We start from the raw sequence: 24,940 nt of genomic DNA, 5'->3' as shown, positions 1-24,940 counted from the left end.
ATTCACACAAGCACTTTTTCTAAACTGTTAAGTGCTTACTGTCTAACATTCATACACAGAGCAACATGGGGTTAGTATCTTGCCCAAGGATATTTGGGATCGAACCACCAGCCTTCCGGTTAGTAGCTGATCTGCTCTACCACCTGAGCTACAGCCACCCAGTGTTGTCGAGAGCACACCACTTCATTTCCATAAATGAGATTAGAAACATTCTGAGTACTAATGTATAAAACAAGCAGTCGACTTGACAACTGGGTGACAGGCTGACCGGTTTCCAGCAGACATGCCACACTCTGCAGCGCTGCACAAGAAAAGCTGACCTGCCTACACACTCTGGGACATGAATCAGCATGCCCTTCAACTGAATAAGCAGAAGAGACCTCTCACTGCATGCAGATTTATGGTTAAATCTGAAATCTTTCAAAGGGCTTATTTTGGTAAATGATTCATGTGCAAACACAATGTATCACCAGCAAACCTTTGCTCTTTTTCAAGATGAATGCACACATGCTAAGCTGGCAGCTCAAGAGCTTGTCTGCTGCTCTAATAGAGCTGTCTCAGCAATATATGGTCAATGCAATCGAAGTGCACCAAACATGCGTGAGAAATCTGCCGAGGACACCAGCAGCATTTAAAAAAAAAAACCAAAACGATCTTCAGAGCAGCGTTATCTTTTTCAACAAACTCAGGCCAAAGGTATCCTGCTCTCGCTTCCCATTAGGGGAGCAACGAGGCAGAAAATTAAATGCCGTCCACAAACGAGACCTCTGCTTTCATTTCCTGTAATTAGCAGCTTCGGAACAGAAAGCCAATTCTTTCACTGATTTAAAAAAAAAAAAAGCAGCAGTGCTGGGAGCAACAGGCACTCGCTCTGTTAGCCTTCACCTACCAGCTGCTACACTACACGCTCTCACAAATATTAACACAGCTGCAGAAAACTAAAGAGCTCCTTCATTTAGACACGCTCGAGCTTTATGGTTCCACTTGTTTCATGTATTTTCAATCAGCTCCTTCTGCTCTTTGCATAAACATCTCTCTCCTCTGACCGCACCTTTATTCCAACTTACTGCTCTGTAACCTGCTCACACAAGCAATTTTCCTGCTAATCTTTAGTTAGCGTCTGCCAAAAGTATAAGCTTTATTCTACAGGGTGGGCCATTTATATGGATACACCGTAATAACATGGGAATGGTTGGTGATATTAAAGTCCTGTTTGTGGCACATTAGTATATGTGAGGGGGCAAACTCCTCAAGATGGGTGGTGACCATGGTGGCCATTTAGAAGTCGGCCATCTTGGATACAACTTTTGTTTTTTCAATAGGAAGAGGGCCATGTGACACATCAAACTTATTGGTAATGTCACAAGAAAAACAATGGTGTGCTTGGTTTCAACGTAACTTTATTCTTTCATGATTTATTTACAGGTTACTCTTTGTTCACAGCCATTGACATGTCGAAGAGGTTAACACGTGAGGAGCGGATCAAAATCGTGTTGATATCCGGTGAACGCAGTAACTGGGTCATTGCAGCAGATTTCAATGCAAGACACCCTACGAGACCACCCACCTCCCATGCTACAGTTAGCAAACTGCTTGCTAAGTTTCGTGAAACTGGTTCAGTGTTGGATTTGCCAAAATGTGGACGCAAGAAAACTGTCACTAATGAAGAAACATCAGATTTTGTTCAGTGATGAGGCAAACTTTTATGTGAATGGTGAAGTTAACAAACAAAACCACCGCTATTGGTCTGACACTAACCCACATTGGATGGATCCCTCCAAGACTGTTGGAACAACAAAAGTGATGGTTTGGTGTGGTATATGGGGTACAACGATAGTGGGTCCATTCTTCATCAATGGAAACCTCAAGGCCACTGGATGTTTGAAATTGCTACATGATGATGTGTTTCCCTCTTTCTGCACTGAAGCTGGCACGTTCCCTGAGTTTTTCCAGCAAGATGGTGCACCACCACATTATGGGTGCAGGTCCGAGCATTCCTAGATGAACAGTTTCCTGGAAAGTGGATTGGTTGTCGTTGGCCAGTTGAATGGCCCCAAGGTCTCCAGATCTGACCCACTTAGACTTTTATCTTTGGGGTCAGCTGAAGGCAATTGTCTATGGTGTGAAGATACGAGATGTGCAGCACCTGAAACTACGGATACTGGATGCCTGTGCTGGCATTTCTCCTGCAGTGTTGCTATCAGTGTGTGAAGAGTGGGAGAAGAGGGTTGCATTGACAATCCAACACAATGGGCAGCACACTGAACACATTTTATAAGTGGTCAGAAACTTGTAAATAACTCATGAAATAATAAAGTTACGTTGAAAGCAAGCACACCATTGTTTTTCTTCTGACATTACCATTAAGTTTGATGTGTCACATGGTCCTCTTCCTATTGAAAAACAAAAGTTGTATCCAAGATGGCCGACTTCTAAATGGCCACCATGGTCACCGCCCATCTTGAGGAGTTTGCCCCCTCACATATACTAATGTGCCACAAACAGGACTTTAATATCACCAACCATTCCCATTTTATTACGGTGTATCCATACAAATGGCCCACCCTGTACAAGATTCTCCACACCCAGCAATCACATTTACAAAACATGTACTCGTATTTATGACTGATTCATGAAAGGGTCTTTGTAGCATGACTTATCCGTAAATCAAGATTAAAGATACTGCTTTAACATATAAGTGAACTAACCCCAAAAATGTGGACAATAATTTTTACAGTTAAATGATGTGTCACACACACAAGTCCAAGAAAAATATGACAGCGGTGGGCTGAAAAGAGCTTCACAAGAAGCTAACTGATCGCCTTTTTTAACAAATAGATCAGCAGTTGATGCTGAGGAATTCGTCAAGCTGAATCCTCAGAGACAATTTTTTAAATCTTTTAGTGCTTGTTCAAAGCAGCAGCCACAGTGCTGATAATAAAGCAGAGTCAAACACTGAATCCCCACATTGCAAGTCTCTCTCTCTGCAAAAGACTCTTAAATCAGCTAAAGTCCAAAACTACACACGAGTTAATTCAACATAACCGTTCATTGAAAGTTTTCTGTTTGAGACCATCTCCAAATAATATCACAGCTTTCTGCTCCGAAAACAGTTTTTACACTTTTTTTGCACGGATATTGTGAGTGATACTAAATTTTCCTCAGAGAGAGTAAAGACTGATGTCCTCGCACAGCGGCTCATCACAGAAAGTGTTTCTAGAAGTGTTTTTAACTCCAGACCATGAAAGCATCGACATTATTTTATTACATTTCTGTTTTTTGGCTTTAGACAGCTGTTTGAATCACTCCCATTTACTCTCTTTTGTCACTGTCAACAATGTCACAGTGATGACCTATCAGGTTTCCAGTTTTACTGAGCTTTGTTTTTACCCTTCTTACAAAAATTGCTAATTTCATCTTCCTGAATATGTTCTCAGTGAGCATGACCTGTAAAGGCAGGCTGTCTTGGTGCTCTAATTTCAGTTCCTTTGATATTTTGTGCATTGGGTAGTGTGGAGTCCACGAAAAACCAAAAGGATATCATTCCAGAACCAATAAAACCAGGTGGTGTACATCCAAAACTTGGTCGCCAGGTAGATTCCCAGAGGGAGAGCGCTGTGCATGGAGTGGTCAAAAAAAGCCCTACAGAGAGAGAAGAGAAGCTGTTTAGCAGTAGGCGGCACTACCTCACTACACTTTCCATGAATGCTATTTGTGCAAACTTTTAACACATCAGCGTGATGCATTCACTGTTGCTAGACTGAATGACACATTTAACCCTGCTCTTTTGACCACATATGGACTCAAGGAAGTATGACGCTTCATCTCTCTGTGCTGCAGTCAAACAGCTGCAAAAATACACGAAGCCATTAGCTGATGACAAACTGCAGCTTGACTCAACAGCATTTACTCACACGACTATTTGTTAAACCAAGTAAGAATTCCAAGATTGTCAGTAAATATGAAGCTGACACCATGGATGATGAATGTTATTGTAGCCAGAGAGCTAACTGCAAGGCACAGTGAATCCTACCAACAGGCCCAGATGGTGGTGGTAATGGGGATCAAACAATGAGTAACATAGTGTCTGTGTGTACGGAGAAGGGGCCGAGCGTTTGAAAAAGGATGAGACAGAGATGAATCTGTGTCAAGTTGTGATTCTGTTCTGTTCATGTGCAGTGTGACGACACTTGGGTGTGCGCGATGGTCACACTAAACTCTACAGACAGATTTTTCCTCATCCTAGTGCAACACACATTTCTATCTGATTATTAAAAATGACACATCCTTGTCAGGTGTTTGACTGAGTGCGAATCTTTTGGCAGCTAACAATGTTTCCTGTGGTGTGAAAAACTAAAAGCACAACAGAAACATTTATGAGCAAAAAAAAAAAACAGACTTTTTCTCTTAAATCCACCTCATGTGAACTCCAGTTCAACTGCTACACTTGAGATCTAATCAACCAACATTTAAATGCACAAAATTACCTAATGATAACAAATGTGCTAAATATGATGTAATAATCTCTTTAGTAATCTCTGTACTGTTGTGATTGAGACATACTTGGAGAGGAACTGCACTGCAACCCAGACACCGGCGTACATGACGCCCTTTATCAGCCAGGAGTCGATGTCCAGGTCAGCGATGAAACCAACTAACCAGATGACCACGAAGGGCGTTCCCAGCATCACCTTCTGCCTGAACTCCTGGAGGAGCAGAGACACGTGGACAGGACAATGAGGGGGAGGGAGAAATGGTAAGTTTGACTTTTCTGACAGATGCCATGATTTCAAAGTGTATTTTTCAATTAACTGTCTGTTTATACCACTCAAAGCTGTAAGTCCTTTGACCCTCTCCTTGATAGTTGATGTTGACAAAAATGCACAAGACCTTTTGATCCTGGGTTGCGTAATGAATCCATATTGATAGCCTGACCAGATTTTTTAATCTCCATTGATATTTTCCATAACTTTAAAGCTTTTTAGACCAGAAGGTAAAAAAAAAAAGGTTTCCATGGCAAATATCTCAATTTCAAGCAGCAATTTAATCAATTTAGCTGCATTCCACAACTAAACCTACAACTAAAGCTCACTACAGCACACAGCCTGAAACTAAAGGCTGCACTAATGTGGACACCCCAAAATGGGATGGTGAGTTTATCTTCTACTTCTCAAATCTATAAACATATTCAGTTTGTTTGTGTTCTAGATTTCTGTCTAATTTACCTTAATTAGCTAAGAGTATCCAGGGAGACAGACAGAAAGATGGAAACAGAAAAATGAAAGCAGAGTTCAAACAGAATTTTAAGCACTGTTAATAACTACTGTTCTAAAAAATCTCTTGAGAGAAAGGGGAAAAAAGTCTGTATCTTCTATGAGAGTGGGAATTATTAACCACAGACATAGGTCACTCTGGCTTTAACGCCCACTTAACACATCCCACATTCAAGCATTCAGGCTCAGTCAAGCTCAGACTTTGATCAGAAAAAGGTTCTTTATCACGATGGAAGTGAATGACCATGATGACGCATCATAACAGATCTGACTCTCTGGCAACTGCAGACATGCTGTGGCAGTGCAGAAAGAGGCTAAGCCTGAGCAGGCTGGTCTGAGCATGTCTGTTGGAAATGAAAAGATGAAAGAGCTTTAATGGCAAAGTTTAGACAGCTGGACCTGATTTTATTCTTCAAATGCGACTTGGACTGCTACATAATGATAATCGTTTTTTGTGTAGCATTGATGTTGTGCCTTTCACTTATTTACAAAGCCTCTGCGCTTGGTTTCTGGCTAGCGTAACCATGTCTGTTTCTACCTTGTCCATCTTCAGTCTCTTCAGGTAGGACGGGCTGTCGTAGCCTTTGGCCTGCCGTGCTTCCTGTAAGTGATTGATCATCCAAACGTTCTTCCTTTGCTTGGCAAGATCCAGTGGTGTTTCGCCCTGAAAAATAATAAAAAGAACAGCTGCTGCATACATTTAAAAGACATATTTTAGCTGTGTGCGCACTGAAAGAAGATCCAGAAGAGGCTGCCATCCTGGCTAACAGCCTGGCATGCTTACAGGGAGACGCTGGTTCACAGAGAACCGTGGCTTACCTTGATGTTCTGTGCATCGACGTTAGCGTTGGCGTCCAGCAGCAGGCTGATGACGGTGGTGTTGCCGGCCAGCACGGCCCAGTGCAGCGCCGTGTTCTTGTGATATTTGTCACCCAGGTTGACAGACACGTTGAAGGTGAGTAGCAGCCTGGTGGGATCCACACTGTCACACAGAGGAGGAGATCCAGGCAAGATGAGTCAAACTAAAGTAAAGGGCATCTTACAAACAGGCTCTTCATAAAAAAATGGTTTTATTTACACACTTCCTAATCGTGAAAGCTTCGCGCTGTTACATTGCGACCATTTCCTTCTATATGAACCACGAAGTTAAAATGCAAAATCCCAGAAAAACAGCTGATTAGGGAATATTCATATGAAGCTGAGTAGCAACATGAAGAACCCGCCTGTGTGTGACCAGTGTGTATATAATTATTAAATACTATAACTAACTCTAAGTTCTACTATAGAATTAACATATCTTGTCAGTGGTAAATTACAGCGGTAAGGGAAAGTATGCAATCCCAATGGAATTTCCTGTTTTTTTCCTCAATTGATTGGTTGTAAAACGGGACCTGATCTTAATATAAGCCACAAGTACACAAGAAAACACAGAAACAATTAGAATCTTCTGTGGTTTTACTGAACTTTATTGCATTGCTGGTGGAAAGTCTTGGATTTAATAACTCTGCAGACCTCCTTCAGCAGCAATAACAGCACACTAGCATCTCTGGGAGCGAATTCTAAGGACGTCTGATGTCAACAGCTCTCCGAGATGACTCTCTTCCTAATGGGGCCCTCTCCAAAAGACACATTTTCTCAGTCTGGATTCATTCTGTGGTGGATTTAGTTTGATGTTTAGGGCCATTGTCCTGCTACAGAGCTTCCCTGACATCATCTTGTAAAAGACCTCAATAAATTTGGGAATACAAACCAGTGAAGTGTTGCCAGTTAAAATAAACTGTTTGGACATAATTGTGGATTAAATAACGATGGGACAAATTTAAAGATGCAAAGTAAAAACAGACATTTAAAACAAACACACCTGTGTGTCCTGTAAGCCGCCCACATTAGTGGAGTCATGCCATTCTGATCCATCATGTCCACATCCTGTTACAGAGGGAAGACAAATGACCACATCTGAAGAAGCTGAAAAAGCCATGGAGAGGCAAAAGAGAGGCAATAAGGCTCCCCCTGATGGAGAGAACTGGCATTATTAAAATACAGACTACTCTCAGAGTGGCTTTAAAACAAACAAACAAACAAACAACCAGAAAGCAAACCAGCGGAGGGATATATGTTACTGTATCTCACACTGGCAGCAACAAGACTTTTAAACATATGCCAGAAAAATCCACATAAGCACATTCGCTCTTGTGAAAATACTGAGCTGCAGCGTTCTCTACCTGTCCTTTGGCAATGAGGTAGGCCACGATGGAAGTGTGGCCGAACTGGGCGGCCAAATGGACGCAGCTGCAGCCCTCGCCATCGATCAAAGACGGGTCAGCACCATATTTCATGAGCTGCACCACCATAGATAGATGGCCTTGTCTAGAAAAGATAAACACACAATAAAGGGATCATTTAAAAGACGCACAAACTGATCTTGAAGTTTTACTCCACAGCTAGAGAAAGTAACAAATAAAAACAGCTGTTAGCATGCACAAGATAAAACGATGTGTCTTTTAGAGGCCCCGGCTTCCTTACTTGCTTTGAGTTGGTGACCAAGGTAAACATCTACAGTCTCAAATGGCCCTCACATGATTGATGAAGCCTTGAGGCTGACTGCCTGGCTCTTCTTATCATTTTATTTCTATGGTGGCTGCATGCTTTTACTGCATACAGTATATTGGATCTTAAAACTGGCTTTTTATGACCAACACTGTCTACGATATAAACGTCCCAGAAAGGGCAATAAAGATTTGAGAAACTACAGGTGGTGAAAAAGACAGAAATTCACAGCTTCAGTTTAACTTTATTGCCTGAGAGAGTTAAAGTGTGTATCGGTTTCCCTGCACAAAAGCGTGACTGTTATTTGCTTATTATTCTGAGGTCATCCAGATTGAGGAGGCTGGGGGCTTTTTAAGGTTACTGGGCGCTGGAGAGGAGGCTATGGGGGTGGTTTGGGGGTCAAAGCAGAGGGTGACACACGACTCCTTGGTGTCAGTGTATCAGTGACGGTGCAGATGCCTGTCGTTAAATGTATCAATAATTCATGAGGAGACAGCTTCAGCCCCCTGTCTACATGCGAAAAGGAGGTGTGGATGTCATGTGAGCTCTTCCCTGTTATTAGTGGTCATTACAAAGGAAATCGATATTTAACTGTCAAACACTAAGGTTTAAAAAGAAAAAAGAATAAACAATAGATTTGGCTCAAGTTCACAAATGTTTGTTCGAGTGAAGCTCTAGCATTGTTGAACGTAACACAGAGAAGCTAAAATGTGTCTGTCAGATTTAGTCACTTTCTAATTAAAACATAATGACGAAACATAAAAACACTGATCTGTGGACGATTTCAGGCCACTGAGTAGCATATATCAGCGTGTCACCTGGTAGCCCAGTGCAGAGGTGTGGAGTTGAGGTCTCCTCCCAGTTGGTCAACTATAGCTCCCTTTGATATGTAGTACCTGCACACACAAACACAATCACCAGGTGAAGCATTACACTTTGTATACCTGTGATATGGACCTCCTATTAATAGGTGTGGCTGTATAAGAAATATAAATCCCCTCTTCAGTCTTTTATGGTTGCTCAACACAGTTCTTTCACTATTTTTATTTACAACCTGGCACTCGAAATGCTCGACCAACTTGGCAAGATTTGGCATCTTGACAATCTCTCCATTATTAAGAATCAAGTTGAAACATGTTTTTGTGAGGTTTTAAACTGAACGTAAACTTTTAAATTGTGTCACTTAAACGAAAAGATTGAAAAAGAAACAATTTTCATAAGAAACAAGCTAATTTATAAGGCTGTTCAACCACATTTTAAAGCTTCAAAAAATAAAATCAGATTTTAATATCAGATTTATATTCATTTAGGAAAAGGTCATTCTTTAAATATTTAAGTCTATAAGCTACATAGCCTGCTAGATATGCAGGTATTTCACATTGTTGTAAGCAGAAATGCTGCATTTAATCTGATTACACTGTAAGTTTGTCAGTGTAGTATAATCAAAAAGATTTTTCTTAGTTGAAAGTTTGGTTACTGGTGTAACCTGGGTTCTCTGAAAACCAGGTGAGCCAAGTTTGAAAGAGACCTGCTGTTCACAACCACAAACACAGCCACCGAGTCAAGAGCAGTTACATTAAACCCAACATCTGTGCCTCATCTGTCCATGGAAGTGCACCAGTACAATTCCCTGTCATTTTAATGCCAGTTTACCTAAAAAGGAAGACTCATAAAGCAGCTGACAAATAAGCGTAGAAGTATATTACAGAGGTCAATGGCAATGTGATGGGATATACTGTGAAAGGCTGCCTCCATACCTGAAACTAATTATAGTTGTAGTTTATAATCCTGTAAATGGCACCGCAGGTAATGAATATCCACATATTTTACTGCATCAACATAAACTATTAAAAAGGAAGTGGAAGTCAATAAAATGAAAAGCAAGATGAAAACGTAAATGAACGAATGGAGATCAACACAAATAGAAACAATGCCATTGTTTGACTCACTGGGTGCGAACTATTACAGTTTTACAAAAATATTGAAATGTGTAAGACTAACTTGGTTTTGGTTTCTTCAATTCAGTTCTTTATATGAAACCAGAAGATGTCTTGTACATTTTGTTGAGTTGACCAAAGAGCTACACTGTAATCTCTGACTACCTGACAACCTCAACACATGATCTGAATTAACTCACTTGACCAAGTCTATCCTGTTGTTGATGGCGGCCCAGTGAAGGAGCGTTACGTTTTCTTTGTCTGGCTGCCGAACATCGAAACCTGCCTCCACCAACTCCCTGCAGCGCTCGAAGATGCCGTACCTAAGGCAGAGGGGGGAGGATTAAAGTATGTACAAATGCCAGATATACAAATGCACAAACATAAACAAACACAGCGTGAAATACATAAAACTAAGAGATGCTGAGAAAATCTGCACACAAAACTGGAAAATAAAAAAAAGCAAACACCCAAACAAGACACCCACACTGTGGCATAAAATGGCAAGTGAATAATCTCAACCTCAAATCAAAATAACATAAATCTAGTATCCAGTGTTACAGCCACTCAGAGCTATATATATCTTTTTTTCCATCAGGAACATATTTTCAAGCTTCGTCTCTTCCCAACAATAAGTCATCTCATGTCCTGACCTTGCAAATGACTTTCTTTACATACAGTGAATCAGAAAACCACAGATGAAAACATGGTGGGCTTCAGATTTAAAACCTGCGGTATGTTGACAACACAAAAACACAGAAACAAACACGCAAAGATGCGGGCTCCTATTAGACCAGCTGGTAACTAGACAACAATGTCACCTTCATAAGTCACACTGGTGTGATAACAGTAACACACACAATCCACTTACTGTGTGGCTTTGACAATGTCCCAGGTGCTGTAGTCATCCACGTGGTTTTTACGGCTGACATTCTCACTGTAGCCGTGATTGTAATGACTCTGGGGTTTGATTTCCTACAAGTAAACAGGGAGGACAAAAGACAGTTAAGTTCCTGCCTATGTTTGAGGTGACATCACAGGATTTTTGTACTAAAATTGTAAATTTCCAATTAATAAAAAAAAGCAAGTCCAGGGATCAGAGCTCACATCACGATACTGACAATTTTATAGCAAAAAGCTGAAGAGTTTAGAATCTCTGGGAGTAAAACAATGCTATTAAGCAAGGCTGCAGAATAACATGTGACTCTTCTTATCATGCTAAAAAGGAGCTAAAGACTAGGGCTGAACGATATATCGCATTTGCGATAATATTGCGACATGATCAAGTGCAATTTTCTAACCGCAAAGGCTGCGATTATACTCTGGACATGTCCAAATTCATGGGCTGCATCCTCCTGAGGCCGCATTTGTAGACCGATTACGTCACAGCGACGCGCCGAAGGCTGTCCAAATTACTACCATATCCCAGAATTCATAGCGCGGCCCAGCCAAACTCCAGTTTCCAGCAATGGCGGCCGCTACTAAGTTTTAAAATTACTCATACTAATCTTTCTGGGTCACAAAATAAACTTTTAAAATATTTTCAGGCGAGAAAGTAGTTGTGTAAACATCAAATATCTGCTCGGTTTATCAAGATATCCCATATTTGCAAAAGTGCTTCGACGTTTTCAGAGGCGTCTGCTACCCACCAGCTCGACAGCTAGCCGGGAGCTCGAGGGTTACTGATGCGGCCGAGAACGGCACAACTCCCGGCACATCATTTTCAGATCACCGCGGAGTTTCGCTGCTCGGGTTAAACGTAATATATAAGTCACTTAGACAACCTAAAAATGTTATTGTTGGGCTTTTTTCAGTGTTTTGTTTGTTCGTGAGTAAATCGGTTTGGCTGAGATTAAAGTTATTAGATTAGATAAAATAAAACTTTATTAATCCCCCGGGTGGGTTCCTCCTTGGTTTTCACACAGCTGACTAAACGTCAAACAGAAAACTTATTAAACAGAAGTATGAGACAGTCGAGAATTTACACCAGTGTCTGGTTATATTTTAGATAGCAAGAAGCAGACGGCCGAGTTTATTAAACTCCACCGAGACAGCGGTGACGCTAATCAGAACTAGACCGTCCAATTTCACGCCTTTAAATTTTAAAGGCGTGTTTGTGTGTGTGTTTATACAATTGCTATTATGTTTGCACTTTATGTGTAATGTTACTGACTGCAGAGATCAGTAAGATGTGTGTATTTTTTATTTATTAGTTTTATTTATTTAATATTATTTTTTAATTGAATGACTGTCTAGTAGTTCACAGATGTCGAAAAACTGAGTGTGGTAAAGCCACTGATTTTGTTTATGTATATTTCTGCAATCTGCACATTGTACTGACTTTCATTTTAATGTTTACACCAGGGTTCCTTGTCAGCACTTTATGCTCAGATGTTTGTAAGCTAAAAATAAACTATTGTGTATGTTCAAATATACTGTTGTGATTGAAGAAGTTAAATAAAAATGTCAGTCATCAATTCATGCATCACCTCATGTCATCATAACAGAGGTCTGTCTTCCAGGAAAGAACAGTTTAAAATTAATGTAATATAGTATTGGCCATACTATATGATGTATTGCTTGTCTTTGTTTAATAATACAGAAGACAAAGACCTTAAAAAATAATCGCATATCGCATCGCAATCGCAATATTGGGGCAAAAAAATCGCAATTAGATTATTTTCCATAATCGTTCAGCCCTACTAAAGACCGTAAGCACCGTCAATACAGTAGCAATAAAAGAATCTGACAAAAATCAATGACTACAGACAGATCGTCTTGAACTTGTTTGCTCAAACTGGTAAATGGACTGATTCTTACATAGTGCTTTTCTAATCTCCGGAGTACTCAAAGCGCTCATACCACCCATCACCTACTCACACAAGCACTGTCTTCTATGCTTTTAAGTTTTACTAACTACCATTCAGACATATTCATACTTCGATGGATGCACTGGACAGCAACTTGAGGTTAATACTTTGCCCAAGGATATTTGGCATGCAGACTAGGGGGAGCCAGGGATCGAACCACCAACCCTCCGAACAGTAGACGACCTGCTCTCCAGAGCCACAGCCACCCGTTTCTCAATCTCGTGGGGCTGAGCGCCATTTGTCCCTCTAAGAAGTTGGACTTGGACAGCATGGAGTCGAGTAACTAGGTAGCATGATGGTATTTGTAAAGGCGAAAAAGACTTGTAAATATCAGAAATCAGAGGGCAGAGCAGGCCAGACTTCTTTGAGCCAATAGGACGGCAACAGTAACTCAAAAAAAACCACTTGTTAAACCAAGGAATGGAGAAGTGCATCTCTGAATGAACAACAGGATGAACCTTGAAGCAGATGAAGACACATCAGGTGCTACTCCTAAGATCAGTAAACTGAGACTACATTCGGAGAACAACATTTGGAGAGCAGGAGCAGAATTAGCTGTAAAGAGTATGAAAGCATGGATCCATTTTGCCTCATGTTATTGTTTGTGCACAGACTTGTTTGACGAAAGTTGACAACAAACTGTGTCAAATTCAAAACTGTCAAAAGATGAGAGGACACAGGCCATCAAGTGTACTGCAACCCTGACAATATTATCTAGAATTACTACCAGACTTGCCTTTTTTGGAAATGAAATGACATCACTTCACTGTATTTTCTTTGGACATTTGTTTGAAATGTGGTCATAACGACCAAAAAGGTGATCTGCCAGTCACACCAAACTTCTGTTCATGTTTGAGTCCAAGTAAGTCCAGATATTGCCACCAACAACGTAAAGGCAAAAAAAGAAGAAGGAAATATCCCCACTGGGTTGGAATACTGGGAAAACGTTCAAGATACCACACCACACATAAACAGTTGTTTACTGATTCTTAGATGCAGTTTTGGTTTGGCTTGGTTCAAGCTGCAAAAACATAAACAGATGGTCATTATCCGACAACAGCAGGGTCAACAAGGGCACAAGTGACAAAATACATATAGAACAAAACTTGCAGTGGAGTAAAAACTTGGACGGGGAATTAGATGACTATAACCAAATGCTATGAAGTAAGCATGTAAGATCAGCGAGGACAACAACTGTTCTGTAGACATTTGCAACAGAACTACATGATAAAGACGTCAGTCAAGATTCATTTCATAAATTTGTTTCAACAAGAGATGAAAACAGATGACTTAAGGAGAAAATGTGTCTGCATGGGCCTTCATTTGAACACATTTTCTAAACTTACTTGCACCCTCAGCACTGACACTGAGGAGCTGCAGCAATGTCACTGATTGCATGCACCGTGACCAATGCAGCAAGCATATCTGGCCCATAAAGGCCAAAAAGGCTTTGAAAAGACCACTGTGACAGAAACAAGTTTAGGACGCAGTGCACTGCAGGGGACAGGCTCCTGGAAATGCAGACACACAGTGTAGTGCTCCAGAACACTTCAGCTTTTATATAAATAGCTAATCACAGTATTCAATTATAAAAAGAGAATAAAAGCAGCAGGAGACCAGCTTGTTGTGTCCTGCAGCTGCTGAGGATCTCTTCTGTCACATGGATGTGGTGACTGTGCTACTCACATTCAATTAGCCTCCATGGTAACGCCTCAGAAACCACAATTAGCCTCGATCACCCGGAAATGAGAGCTGCATCTGGTAAACACAGAGGCTTCCACTCTGCCTTTAGCCAGTGAGACTCGTAACTTTGAGAGTGGGCACTGAGCCCAATGTTAAACTGGGGTAAGCTGCTTCTTCTTCATTGCTTTTAAGACCTTTTAAAATGAAAAAGGACATAAACACAAGGCAGAGAGAGAAACAAATTATGTATGAAATTTAGAGTCTAAACTGCGATCATGTCTCAGGAAGAGATACCAACCTTACAGTATTCCAGCAACATTACCACCTTAAAATCCCATGGTTTGACTTTTACACAGCCTTTCATGTCTTTTTGGCTGTGCTGCTGCTGCCACGCACTTAAGATTGAGAAATAATGAGGCATCCTCTGGGGAGGTGGCTGAGGATACGACAGACCTGTGTAGAGCTGCTAGGTAGCTTGAGGTGAGATCTCAGTGGCCACAGGGACTACAAGCTCATGATTATGTTCAGTGTTTAGCTTTAACTTCCCTACAGAGTCACAGGGATCTATCTGTGGAACCCGTGTGTCTCCCACCTTCGGGAAAAGGAGAAAAGTGCACAGGAAAAAGCAATACAGACAGGTTTGTTTAACAAGAATATAAGAACTTCACTAGTTTATAACAATTTAAAAAAGAATACACAGCTCAGTGAGATGCTTCTTTTCCCATAGAGCCATCTGTACAAACAGTAGCATGCTGAGCTACAAGACAAAAATCACAATTTACTTTATTTTGATTAGCCCACAGAGTTAGATGCATCAGAGCTGAGTAAATCTGCCAGTGACAGCTGTGACTGCAGCCTGCCAGCGGTCGCCCTAAACACTACTGAGCAGCGACGTATAATTAATACAAAAAATATGTACAAAGTGTCCACACGTGATCGTCTTTTGAACAGCATTCTCTGAATCTTTTTGTTGAACTGCATGAGCAATAAACATATTTTCCTGTGCTAGCACTCAGTGCTATCTATTTATTTATATCTTCCAGACATTTATGAAACATATGGTGGGATAGTCTTATAAAACCAATCAACCAGAGCACTTGGTTGAGTGATCACTGTGTCCATCCTTTAAAGCCCAAAGAGCTCAGATGACTGTTTGACAAAGTAGAGTTGATGGTAATGGCATTTTTATGAAGCGCACTACAACACATGACCTCAACATGGCATCTTCACATCTGTTTAATAAAATAAGAAGCACTTGTGTTTAGGGTTGCCACGATTAGTCGACTAGACACGATTACGTCGACTATCAAAATCGTCGACGACTAATTTAATAGTCGACGCGTCGTTTGAAGCTTTGAGATCCCAAAAGACGCAGGAATAAGTAGTAGGGTTTAAGAGTGTAATAACGGACTGAAACAGAAGATGGCAGCACTGCATGTACAAGGATGCCAGCTGCCATTAAACCCCGAAGAAGAAGAAACTGTGTCCCAGAATTCATAGCGCAGCCCTGCTCAGTTTCCAACAATGGCGGCAGCTAGTTAGTTGTAATATTACTCTTATTATTCTTTCTGGGTCACAAAATAAACATTTAACATATTTTCAGGCGAGAATGTAGCTGTGTAAACCTCAAATATCTGCTCAGTTTATCAAGACACCGCATATTTCCAAAGCGCTCCGACGTTTTCGGAGACGTCTGTTACCCACTAGCTCGATAGCTAGCCGGGGTTCAAGGCTCACTAGAGCCGGTGAGAACACCGGACTCCCGGCAAATCGTTTTCAAACCCACCGCCGTCTTTCGCTACTCAGGTTAAACATGATACATAAGTCACTTAGAGCAGCGGTCTCCAACCTTTTTTGCACCACGGACCGGTTTATGCCCGACAATATTTTCACGGACCGGCCTTTAAGGTGTCGCGGATAAATACAACAAAATAAAACCAGTACCGGTACCGAAAAAAAGAAGATTTATTCATAACACACGTGAAAAGACCAGAGTTAACGATAAAAACGATAACAAAATGACGCTGAATACCGATAAAGACCCTGAAAACCATACATTTCACACCTGAGCCTCAACTCTCGCGGCCCGGTACCAAACGACTCACGGACCGGTACCGGTCCGAGGCCCAGGGGTTGGGGACCACTGACTTAGATAACTTAAAAATGTTATTGTTTGGCTTTTTTTGAGATGCTCGAGAATTTACTCCGGTGTCCTGTTATATTTTAGATGGCAAGAGTTTATTAAACTTCACCGAAACAATCTGCAAATGTCATTAAAATTCAATAAACTATCATCTTGTCTTTATTTTTAGTTAGCACAGACCTTAAACACTTAAAGCTGTAAGCTAATGATAGTTATATAAGAGCAGATGCTGCTGGTGCAATAAGCTGTACGTTTTACAGCTTATTGTAAAACGTACAGCTTATTGCTGGATGATGATCTGATTAGTCGACTAATCGCAAAAATAATCGGTGACTAGTCGACTATCAAAATAATCGTTTGTGGCAGCCCTACTTGTGTTTTTTGATGGTATTAAAAACTTTACCATCAAAATTTCTAAATACCCTGGTATACCATAGTAGTATCCAAGCCTACTTATGGCTTTCAGAAAATAAAGCATAAATGCAACCATCCAACCTCTTTGCTTTTTATCTAGTTCATGGTAGCAGGGGCGCCTGGAGTCTAGCCCAGCTGTCACAGGGTGAGAGGTGGGGTACACACTGGATAGGTCAACAGTCCATCACAGGGCTAACACAAAGAGGCAGATCATTATTCTCACTCACATTTGTAATCAGCAATTAACCAAACACATGTGCCTCTGGACTGTGGCAGGAAACTAGGACGAGTAAATGTAAACTCCAAACACTCGGAACCTTCTTCTTCTAGCCCTGTTACAGTAAATGGTATTATTTACTTTGTCTGGCTTAACATACAGCAATATGGCATTGTCTGCTTTTCGAACCAGGCCTCAAAAACCAGTATTAGCAATATTAACATCAGCCATACGTATCAAGTGCAAAAAACGTAGCACTAAAAACAAATACAACTAAGTCTAGGGTTTCGGAAAGGAAATCATGTTGCTTTCTTTAGATTGAGGCAGTTCTCTATGGTTCCTAAATCTCAGGCACTGCAAATCATCAGAGAGACCACCATTCAAACAGTGATGAGGGAAGGAAAAACAAGCTACAACCTATAACTTTGTTTTACATGGTAAATCAGGTTGAGGGAGAGGATAGAAGACGAGGGTGGAGCAGAGATATGAAGGTGACTACTTGCTGCTTTTTTCTTTCTATTTTAGGAGCATCAAAGCTGCCAAAATTCATTTGTACTTTCACTGCCAAGGTTTAGTCATTTGACAAATCCACATAACCCCATGTGTTCCTCAGTTTAGTCCAACTGCCAAGGGGAGGAAATAAAAAAGTGGGAGTAAAGAGCTGCTGAAAATTATTTAAATATGATCATGACTGCACTGAACTTTTTTTTTTCTGTTTGGCTGACAAACAGAAGCCGGATACTAAATGTGAAACTCAAAGCCTGAATATTCAGTTGTGTGCAATTCTGTTAAGGAATCTGCTTTCCTGTTAGCGGAGGGAAGCGGGAAGAGCGGGCTCATCTATAGACTCACAGACACCAGATGTTACATCACTTTCTCCAGCACCATCTCTTTCTTTGTGAGTAACCTTTGACCCCTCGCATGTCTCTGTGGCCACCCCCACCATCTCTGTCTCTCCTGGCATCAGAAAAAAAAAAGCCGAGGATGACATTTGTGACTCTAGTGATAATTGCAGCCTGTGCCTCTTTAAGCTTCCTCATTGTGTACCTGCTGACTTGTGATGAATACAACAGTTAGGTAGGAGGAAGGCGGGATAACATTACCAGTTAAACAGCATCTACTTCACTAATGCCATTGATTTAAGGTTGAAACCTTATCCTTTGAGGGCGGACACTTGGCTTCTGTTAGTGGAGCTGGTTGGTAGGACATATGGCAACAGTTCTACAGGGGGTGGTGGTGATCATGTGCCTTGGACAGTATCACTATTAAAAATAAGCAGGTATTATGACAGTAGAATCAACAAAATCAGTTGACATAACTGTAGTAATACTTCAATAAAGGGAATCAAATCAAAGTATGAGGCCAGCAATTTGATTTTAATCTGAAGTGCATTAGGCAAAAATTGTATCGCATCTGCAACGCCTAGTTTGCCAAGACCGGAGTTCTGTCTGGCTATAGCCATAGATCACAATTGGGTTTCGTCTGCAATTAGAGCTATTTCAAGGAGTTAATTTAATATTCAAGACACAGTTTGAATGCATGGATCAGGAAGCGGGGCAGAGGAGAAACACCATTTTTATGAGAGAAATAATAAGAAGGCTCCAAGCATTTTCCAAGTTACCACTGCAAGTAGCTGAGCATGTCATCAACCTTTATGAGTGCTTTATGGACAAAACAACACTAATTTGAATTTCCAAATAAGATAACCCTTTATTGTTTACATTCCTCAAGAGAGGAAATTTCCAAGTGGCAGGCTGAGCTGGTTCAAAGCAAAATAAAAGCAAAATAGAGGACTTTCTAAGTATACAACTAAACTTGATGCTTGATTTCAGGTGTCTCACACATTTAGACTTGCTCGGCTCTTCATGATCTACAGAATGACTCAGATTGTGCTAAAGAGAGGAGCAAATTCAAGCCAAGCCTACTTATGTATACAGGAAAAACACAGTTTATGATGAGTTACTACTGGTGACATGTAGATGTGAAGCCAAAGGTCATTTTGTGACAGCTCCTGAGCAATGATGCAGCAGGAAACAACACAGAATTCATGGCACACAGAATTGAGAAAGACCACGTTTAGACAAAGAGAGACCCAGCTGTGTTCTTGCCTTTATTATTGAATGGAAAACTTTATCAGCTTTAATATATAAAAGTAATGAGCACATTTTTACCTATCGCAATCTCTTCTATTGGTTGGTTTGAACTTTAGCTGGCCTTCTCTTCCTGCATATAATAAAAGTGCTAGCTTACTTGCAGTGAGCACAGAATGATTATTCACTAAGTTAGTCTGAAAGTGGCAACTCCACACAAACACGCAGGAAGGACTGTGTTAGGGGAGAAAATAAGACGAGGGTTCTCCTCATTTCATTTCCATTAATGAGGAGAGTCTTTAATTTTTTAAATCTTATCTTTACCAAGTATAATCTGCAATAATAGTAACAGCAAGCTCATTATGGCATTGTACAGCTCACTGTTACACCATCACAGAGAGGAAGCATTCAATCTATCACACAAGAAAGGAAAAGAGGAGAAAAGCAGTACTCTGTTTATGTATTTAAATGGAGGAACCAGTGGGTGTGGATGCACATAATCCTGACAACACAGAAAGACCACCTGCTTTGTGTGAGAAAACCACTTGCCCTTCACCTTTTCAAGGGATGTTTTTGTCTATTATCACTTAAATGTCTATAAATGCAGTCTCCAGACTGCAAATTATGAGTTGGAGGCTCATACTTGAGTCAGTTTAGTGAGTTTTAAAATAAACTCTCCAGTCCATACAGCTTTCATACACAATGAATGCATCTGATAGGGTCTGAGAGAACAGTGAAAGAACACTGAGATATTAAACATCCAGATGAGTTTCAGTACTGTCAAATATACTTATGCTTTGCTTTGCTTCCAATTAAATTCAAAATAATCTTTATTTATCTTATACTGGTCCTTTGTGCCACCACTCAAACCAAGCCAATTTAATTTCTCTTCCCCACCTGTGTGCCTGAGAGCGGTATATTAAAGATATCTGGACTTGATGGCAACATACAGATCCAGCGTTAACAAGCTGTCTGAAATGCAACATTTAGAGCACGGAAAGCATCCATGATTGGCCACTGTGACATCACCTATCAGTTCTAGGCTCAGCATTAATGTTGTTGGTTTTTTTTAAGCCAAAAGTAACCATACTTGGACAAAAAGATGGAATGTTGACTTATGAGGAAATGCTAGCTTGCTTAGCAAGCTGTATCCATAAAGTGTAATGCACGGCTAATTACTGTTAATTATCAGACAAGTAAAACATGAGAATTTCACACACAGAAACACAGGGGTGAAGTCCAGCTCAGTGACTCACCCAAATTCAAGCAGAGATAAAGCCTAGCAGAAAGTGATAGAGCTACCTGTGTCTGGGCAGCTGTCAGTCCAAACAGCTCAAAGAGGGGAACTATCCTTAAGGCAAAAGCATTTTTGCAACAAGCAGTAAACATGCTTTTTACTGCTCTAAAGTTGGGTATTTTAAATGACTTCCTTTTGGAGACAGTAGAAGAACTTAAACACTTAAAGCTGTAAGCTAATGATAGTTATATAAGAGCAGATGCTGCTGGTGCAATAAGCTGTACGTTTTACGTTCAGTGGACGATGATCTGATTAGTCGACTAATCGCAAAAATAATCGGTGACTAGTCGACTATCAAAATAATCGTTTGTGGCAGCCCTAGTAGATTTTGAGCAGTTTTTAGGGTTGTTGTCTTGGTGAAATATCCAACCCCGGCACAATTTCAACTTCGTCACTGATTCTTGAACATTGTTTTCAAGAATCTGCTGGTATTGACTGGAATCCATGTGACCATCAACTTTAACAAGATTCCCAGTACCTGCACTGGACACAGAGCCCCACAGCATGATGGACTGCCACCAAATTTTACTGTGGGTAGCAAGTGTTTCTCTTGGAATGCTGTGTTATGTTTCCACAATGCACACCGCCTCTTCTTATGTCCAAATAACTCAATTTTAGTTTCATCAGTCCACACAGCACCTTATTCCAAAATGAAAGTGGCTAGTCCAAATGTGCTCTAGCATACTTCAAACGACTGTGTTTGTGGCATGTGCGCAGTAAAGGCTTCTTCTGCATTACTCTCCCACACAGCATCTCCTTGTGCAAATTGCGCTGAATAGTTGAACTTTTTTTTCAGGTCATTTGAGAGTTGTTTTGAGACTCCCATGTTGCCACTCTTCAGAGAAGATTCAAAGAGGAGGAAAACTTGCAATTGGTTACCTTAAATACTCTTTGACTGATCATGATTGGATTCACCTGTGTATGTAGGTCAAGGGTCAATGAGTTTACTAAACAAATGTTGTGTTCCAATAATTAGTGCTAAAAGCATTCAAATCAATAAAATGGCAGGGGTGCCCAAATTTTTGCACCTGCCTAATTTTGTTTAAGTAACAATTGCACACTTTCTGTAAATCCTATAAATTTCATTTCACTTCTCAAATATCATTGTGTTTGTCTGCTATATGATATATTTAACTGAAATTGCTGATCCAAACAACCAATGATTTCTGAAGAAAAATCATGGAAATTATCAGGGGTGCCCAAACTTTTGCATACTACTGTATGATAGGGCCCTTATAGGTCAATCTCTACTATTGAAACAGGCAGGACAGCTGAGAAAGACAGCAACCGCAGTTGCTGGGGACAATGTGATGGGACTAGTACACCAGAAAACTGTCTCTGCCCCAGTTTGGGATTATGTTCCAATGATAAAGATGAACTAGACCACTGTTGAACTCTTCAAGCTCCAAAAGCAGTTTATTAACCACATGGTTTTATTAAACTGCAAGTCTGCCATCATTCCTGCTCTTACTACTGAAAGTGGTATTATAGTTCACTGCTGGGTGTACGGCAAAATAGTCTTTAATATTGTAAAGAACCTAGGATCAGTCAAAAGACAGCAGAACACTGACTCCTTCATGCAAACCCATTCAAAAGTGGCCACTTGCCTGTTCATGCAATATTACTATTTGAGCTCTAACTGGCCCAATATCTGAAGAAGATTCGTAAATTCAGAGCTTGAATTTTACTATTTGGATCACCAGCCCAAGTACATCAACTCATCCTGCCAGCATCTTGGAGACATTTAAGATATGAAGTCTTTTCACTGCCAGCTTTAACAGTTACTGAGCATGGTTGAGGGTAAACAAGCCTGCTTGACCTGCTGGCCAGCAAAAAAAGGAAAAAAGAACTGTTGAGAGTGAAAAGCAAGCCATCCGTCACTGAAGCATTACCAGACTGCATTACATTCAAACAAAACTCTCCCTGATGATTAGATTACCTGTCAAGCACAGATGGCAACTAATGACAGGCTGTGTTCAATAGCTAACCTAACAAAATATACCACTACCCTGAGGTATGAAATGTTAAATTGTTATATAGCACTCCTTAAACGTGACTTTCTACAATGCTAAATAATGGTAAGCTGGTCACCTTGGCCTTGAATAGATTTGCAACTTAAAGATCTAGGTAAATGGACAAACTTTCTACAAATATGCTGCATTCAGGCTAGCTAATTAGTTAACACTTTAATACTTCTTCAGTTAGACAAGTATGTCACAAATTATCCTCTATTATTAACAAAAATAATAATAATTAGTTCATCTTGATATATTACAAAAATACATAGGCGGATGAAGTATTCAGATTCTTTAAGTAAAAGGACACATTTAATAGTTCTGTGCTTGTAAATGTAAGCATTAACCAAAAAAACAGCTTACAAAGAGCAACAATTACTCAATGCAGACTATATATATATCTTTTTAATAATTTTAAGTGTTTTTAATTGCTTTCTGCATTAGCTGACTGTTCAGTTCAAAAACTGACATTCGACTACAACTTTTGAACATGACAGCTGGAACCAGCAAATGTTTGGAACCAGCTGTTTGACTAGTCAAATAATTGTTTTGGCTCTGGATACAATAGCTCCTAAAAACTAATCAATGCACAACTTATGTGACACAATAAACACTGACCAACAGGGCAACACCAGTGTTTGCCTCACATATTAGGACATCTCTAGTTAATAAAACAACAACAAGTCTTAATATGTTCTGTGTAAAGAAAACTCGTCCATTAGAAAAGCTGTCAGATAAATGTAGTGAAGTGAAACGTGCCATTTCCCTCTGAATTGTTGTGGAATATTAACAGAAAGGAAACACTGGAACACCTCACATCTCTACTGAGGTACAGTATTTACGGTAATATAGGGAGTTACAACCAGCCCAGTAATAACTTACCATGTCTAATGATATTAGGTGACAGAAAGCATTGTGACCCGGGTGGTCCGCTCCTACACAAACACCATTACTGACAACTGTTACCTCTGTGTTAGCTAACTGGTTGTATGCACAGAGTGCAGTTTTTAAATCTCCATTTTTAGCTGTTCACACTTTATTAATATTAATATTATTATTATAACAACCGACAGTACACAACAGCTTCATACCCACCTATACTACATATACATCACAGCAGCTAGCGTGAGTCCTGTCAGTTTAGCTACAAAGCTAACGTCGTACAAGATTAATCAGTAACCTTACTTCTTCCCACATGAACTGAAACGGAGACTACAGGCTTGTTTACTCGCTGTACGATCACTTCCAGGGAAAACACAACCTGGCTTGTTACCAATGACACGAACATCTGCCCAGCGTTAAAGGCTATGCAGCAGCGAGAGGGGGCTAGCGCTAGCACCTTTAGCATCGTTAGCTGGCTGCCACCCCCCCACCGGTGGTTTTGCAGGGGGCATCGGGTTTTCCAAAAAAAGAAAGAAAGGGGAAAACACAGAGCCACCGGCACGCAGGGCGAGGTGACGCCTTTACTTTGCGTTCATGTGTTCGTCCGAAGGCGTGAACCCAAGTGACCATACCTCAGGATGGAGAATAGGGACGCAGCCAGCTTCTTTCTCATATTCCTCCATAGCGTCGGCCATCTTGGTGGTGATGCTCGCTGAGCATTGTGGGAAACAGGAGGCAGTGCAGGGGGGAACAGTCGAGGAGGAGGGGAGGAAGAGAAGAGAGGATCTGTCAGAAACACTGGTGATGTACAGGTCACAGCACATAATAGAAAGGATGTCTAAAGTTGTACAGCAAAAATATATTTACTGTGATTTATTATGTTTCCTATAAAATTATTCGGGGGTTTTTGTGTTAGTACCCCGTTCTGGGGGTGGGAAGTGTAAGGATGATGGTTTGTTTTCCATCCATCCATCCTCTCATCTTTTTCAGGGTTGCTGGAAAAACCAGCAGCAGTACCTGCAGCAGAGTAGCACGTGATTGACTGCCACATTGATTTTGTATGTTTTAGTTACTATTTTTTCTGAGATAGGTTTACAATGTAAAATATATATTTGTATAGTAGGATAAAAATTTATTAAATTGGATTTTTTTTTGTGGGCTACTAAAATTATACAAGCAGCCAGTAAAATGTCTAATGTACTGGTCTGGTGGCCCAACAGGGGGAAGGATGTTAAACAGTGGTGACACTGCAGTCCTTTTACTTTTATGTGGTTTCTTTTTACATAACAGTAACATTTGAACTTACTGTTAACTGTTGTCATCTGTACCCATCAACTGGCACAGGTCTTTGTGATCCCCAGGTTTCTGTAATGCTTGCAAATGACGGAGACATTTCCGTAGCATGTGGGACATCTGGTTGCCCTTCATTCTGATCAGCAGTGGAGCAGTGCATGGAGGAACATGATGAGCACTCCCAGAGTGACCTCTACAAAATGACCTCCAGCAAGTCACTGGTGTGAATGTCTCTGAACAAACCATCAGGAACAGACTTCGTGAGGGTGGCCTGAGGCC

The 24,940-nt window shown here is 40.6% G+C and overlaps 1 protein-coding gene across 1 annotated transcript in view; it reads right to left on the bottom strand.

The window, feature by feature from the left end:
* Positions 1–24,068, bottom strand: part of zdhhc17 (zDHHC palmitoyltransferase 17) — a 35,259-nt gene extending 11,191 nt beyond the window's left edge. Inside the window, exons 1-10 of the mRNA XM_085376720.1 lie at positions 24,001–24,068; positions 10,629–10,732; positions 9,958–10,080; positions 8,639–8,716; positions 7,496–7,640; positions 7,135–7,199; positions 6,093–6,255; positions 5,812–5,937; positions 4,564–4,706; positions 3,542–3,642 (exon numbers count right to left, since the gene is read on the bottom strand). Coding sequence (XP_085232846.1) covers positions 3,542–3,642; positions 4,564–4,706; positions 5,812–5,937; positions 6,093–6,255; positions 7,135–7,199; positions 7,496–7,640; positions 8,639–8,716; positions 9,958–10,080; positions 10,629–10,732; positions 24,001–24,063 — 1,111 coding nt within the window. The 5' untranslated portion in view covers positions 24,064–24,068. The remainder of the gene's footprint in view (positions 1–3,541; positions 3,643–4,563; positions 4,707–5,811; positions 5,938–6,092; positions 6,256–7,134; positions 7,200–7,495; positions 7,641–8,638; positions 8,717–9,957; positions 10,081–10,628; positions 10,733–24,000) is intronic.
* Between the last annotated feature and the right edge of the window lie 872 nt (positions 24,069–24,940).

This window comes from Diplotaxodon limnothrissa, linkage group LG17 (assembly GCF_057381915.1).
Source record: "Diplotaxodon limnothrissa isolate DT_005_m linkage group LG17, D_limnothrissa_male_GT1.1, whole genome shotgun sequence".
NCBI lineage: Eukaryota > Metazoa > Chordata > Actinopteri > Cichliformes > Cichlidae > Diplotaxodon > Diplotaxodon limnothrissa.
Note: the sequence above shows the minus strand (reverse complement) of the source record. Positions and strands in the feature narration are given on the sequence as shown.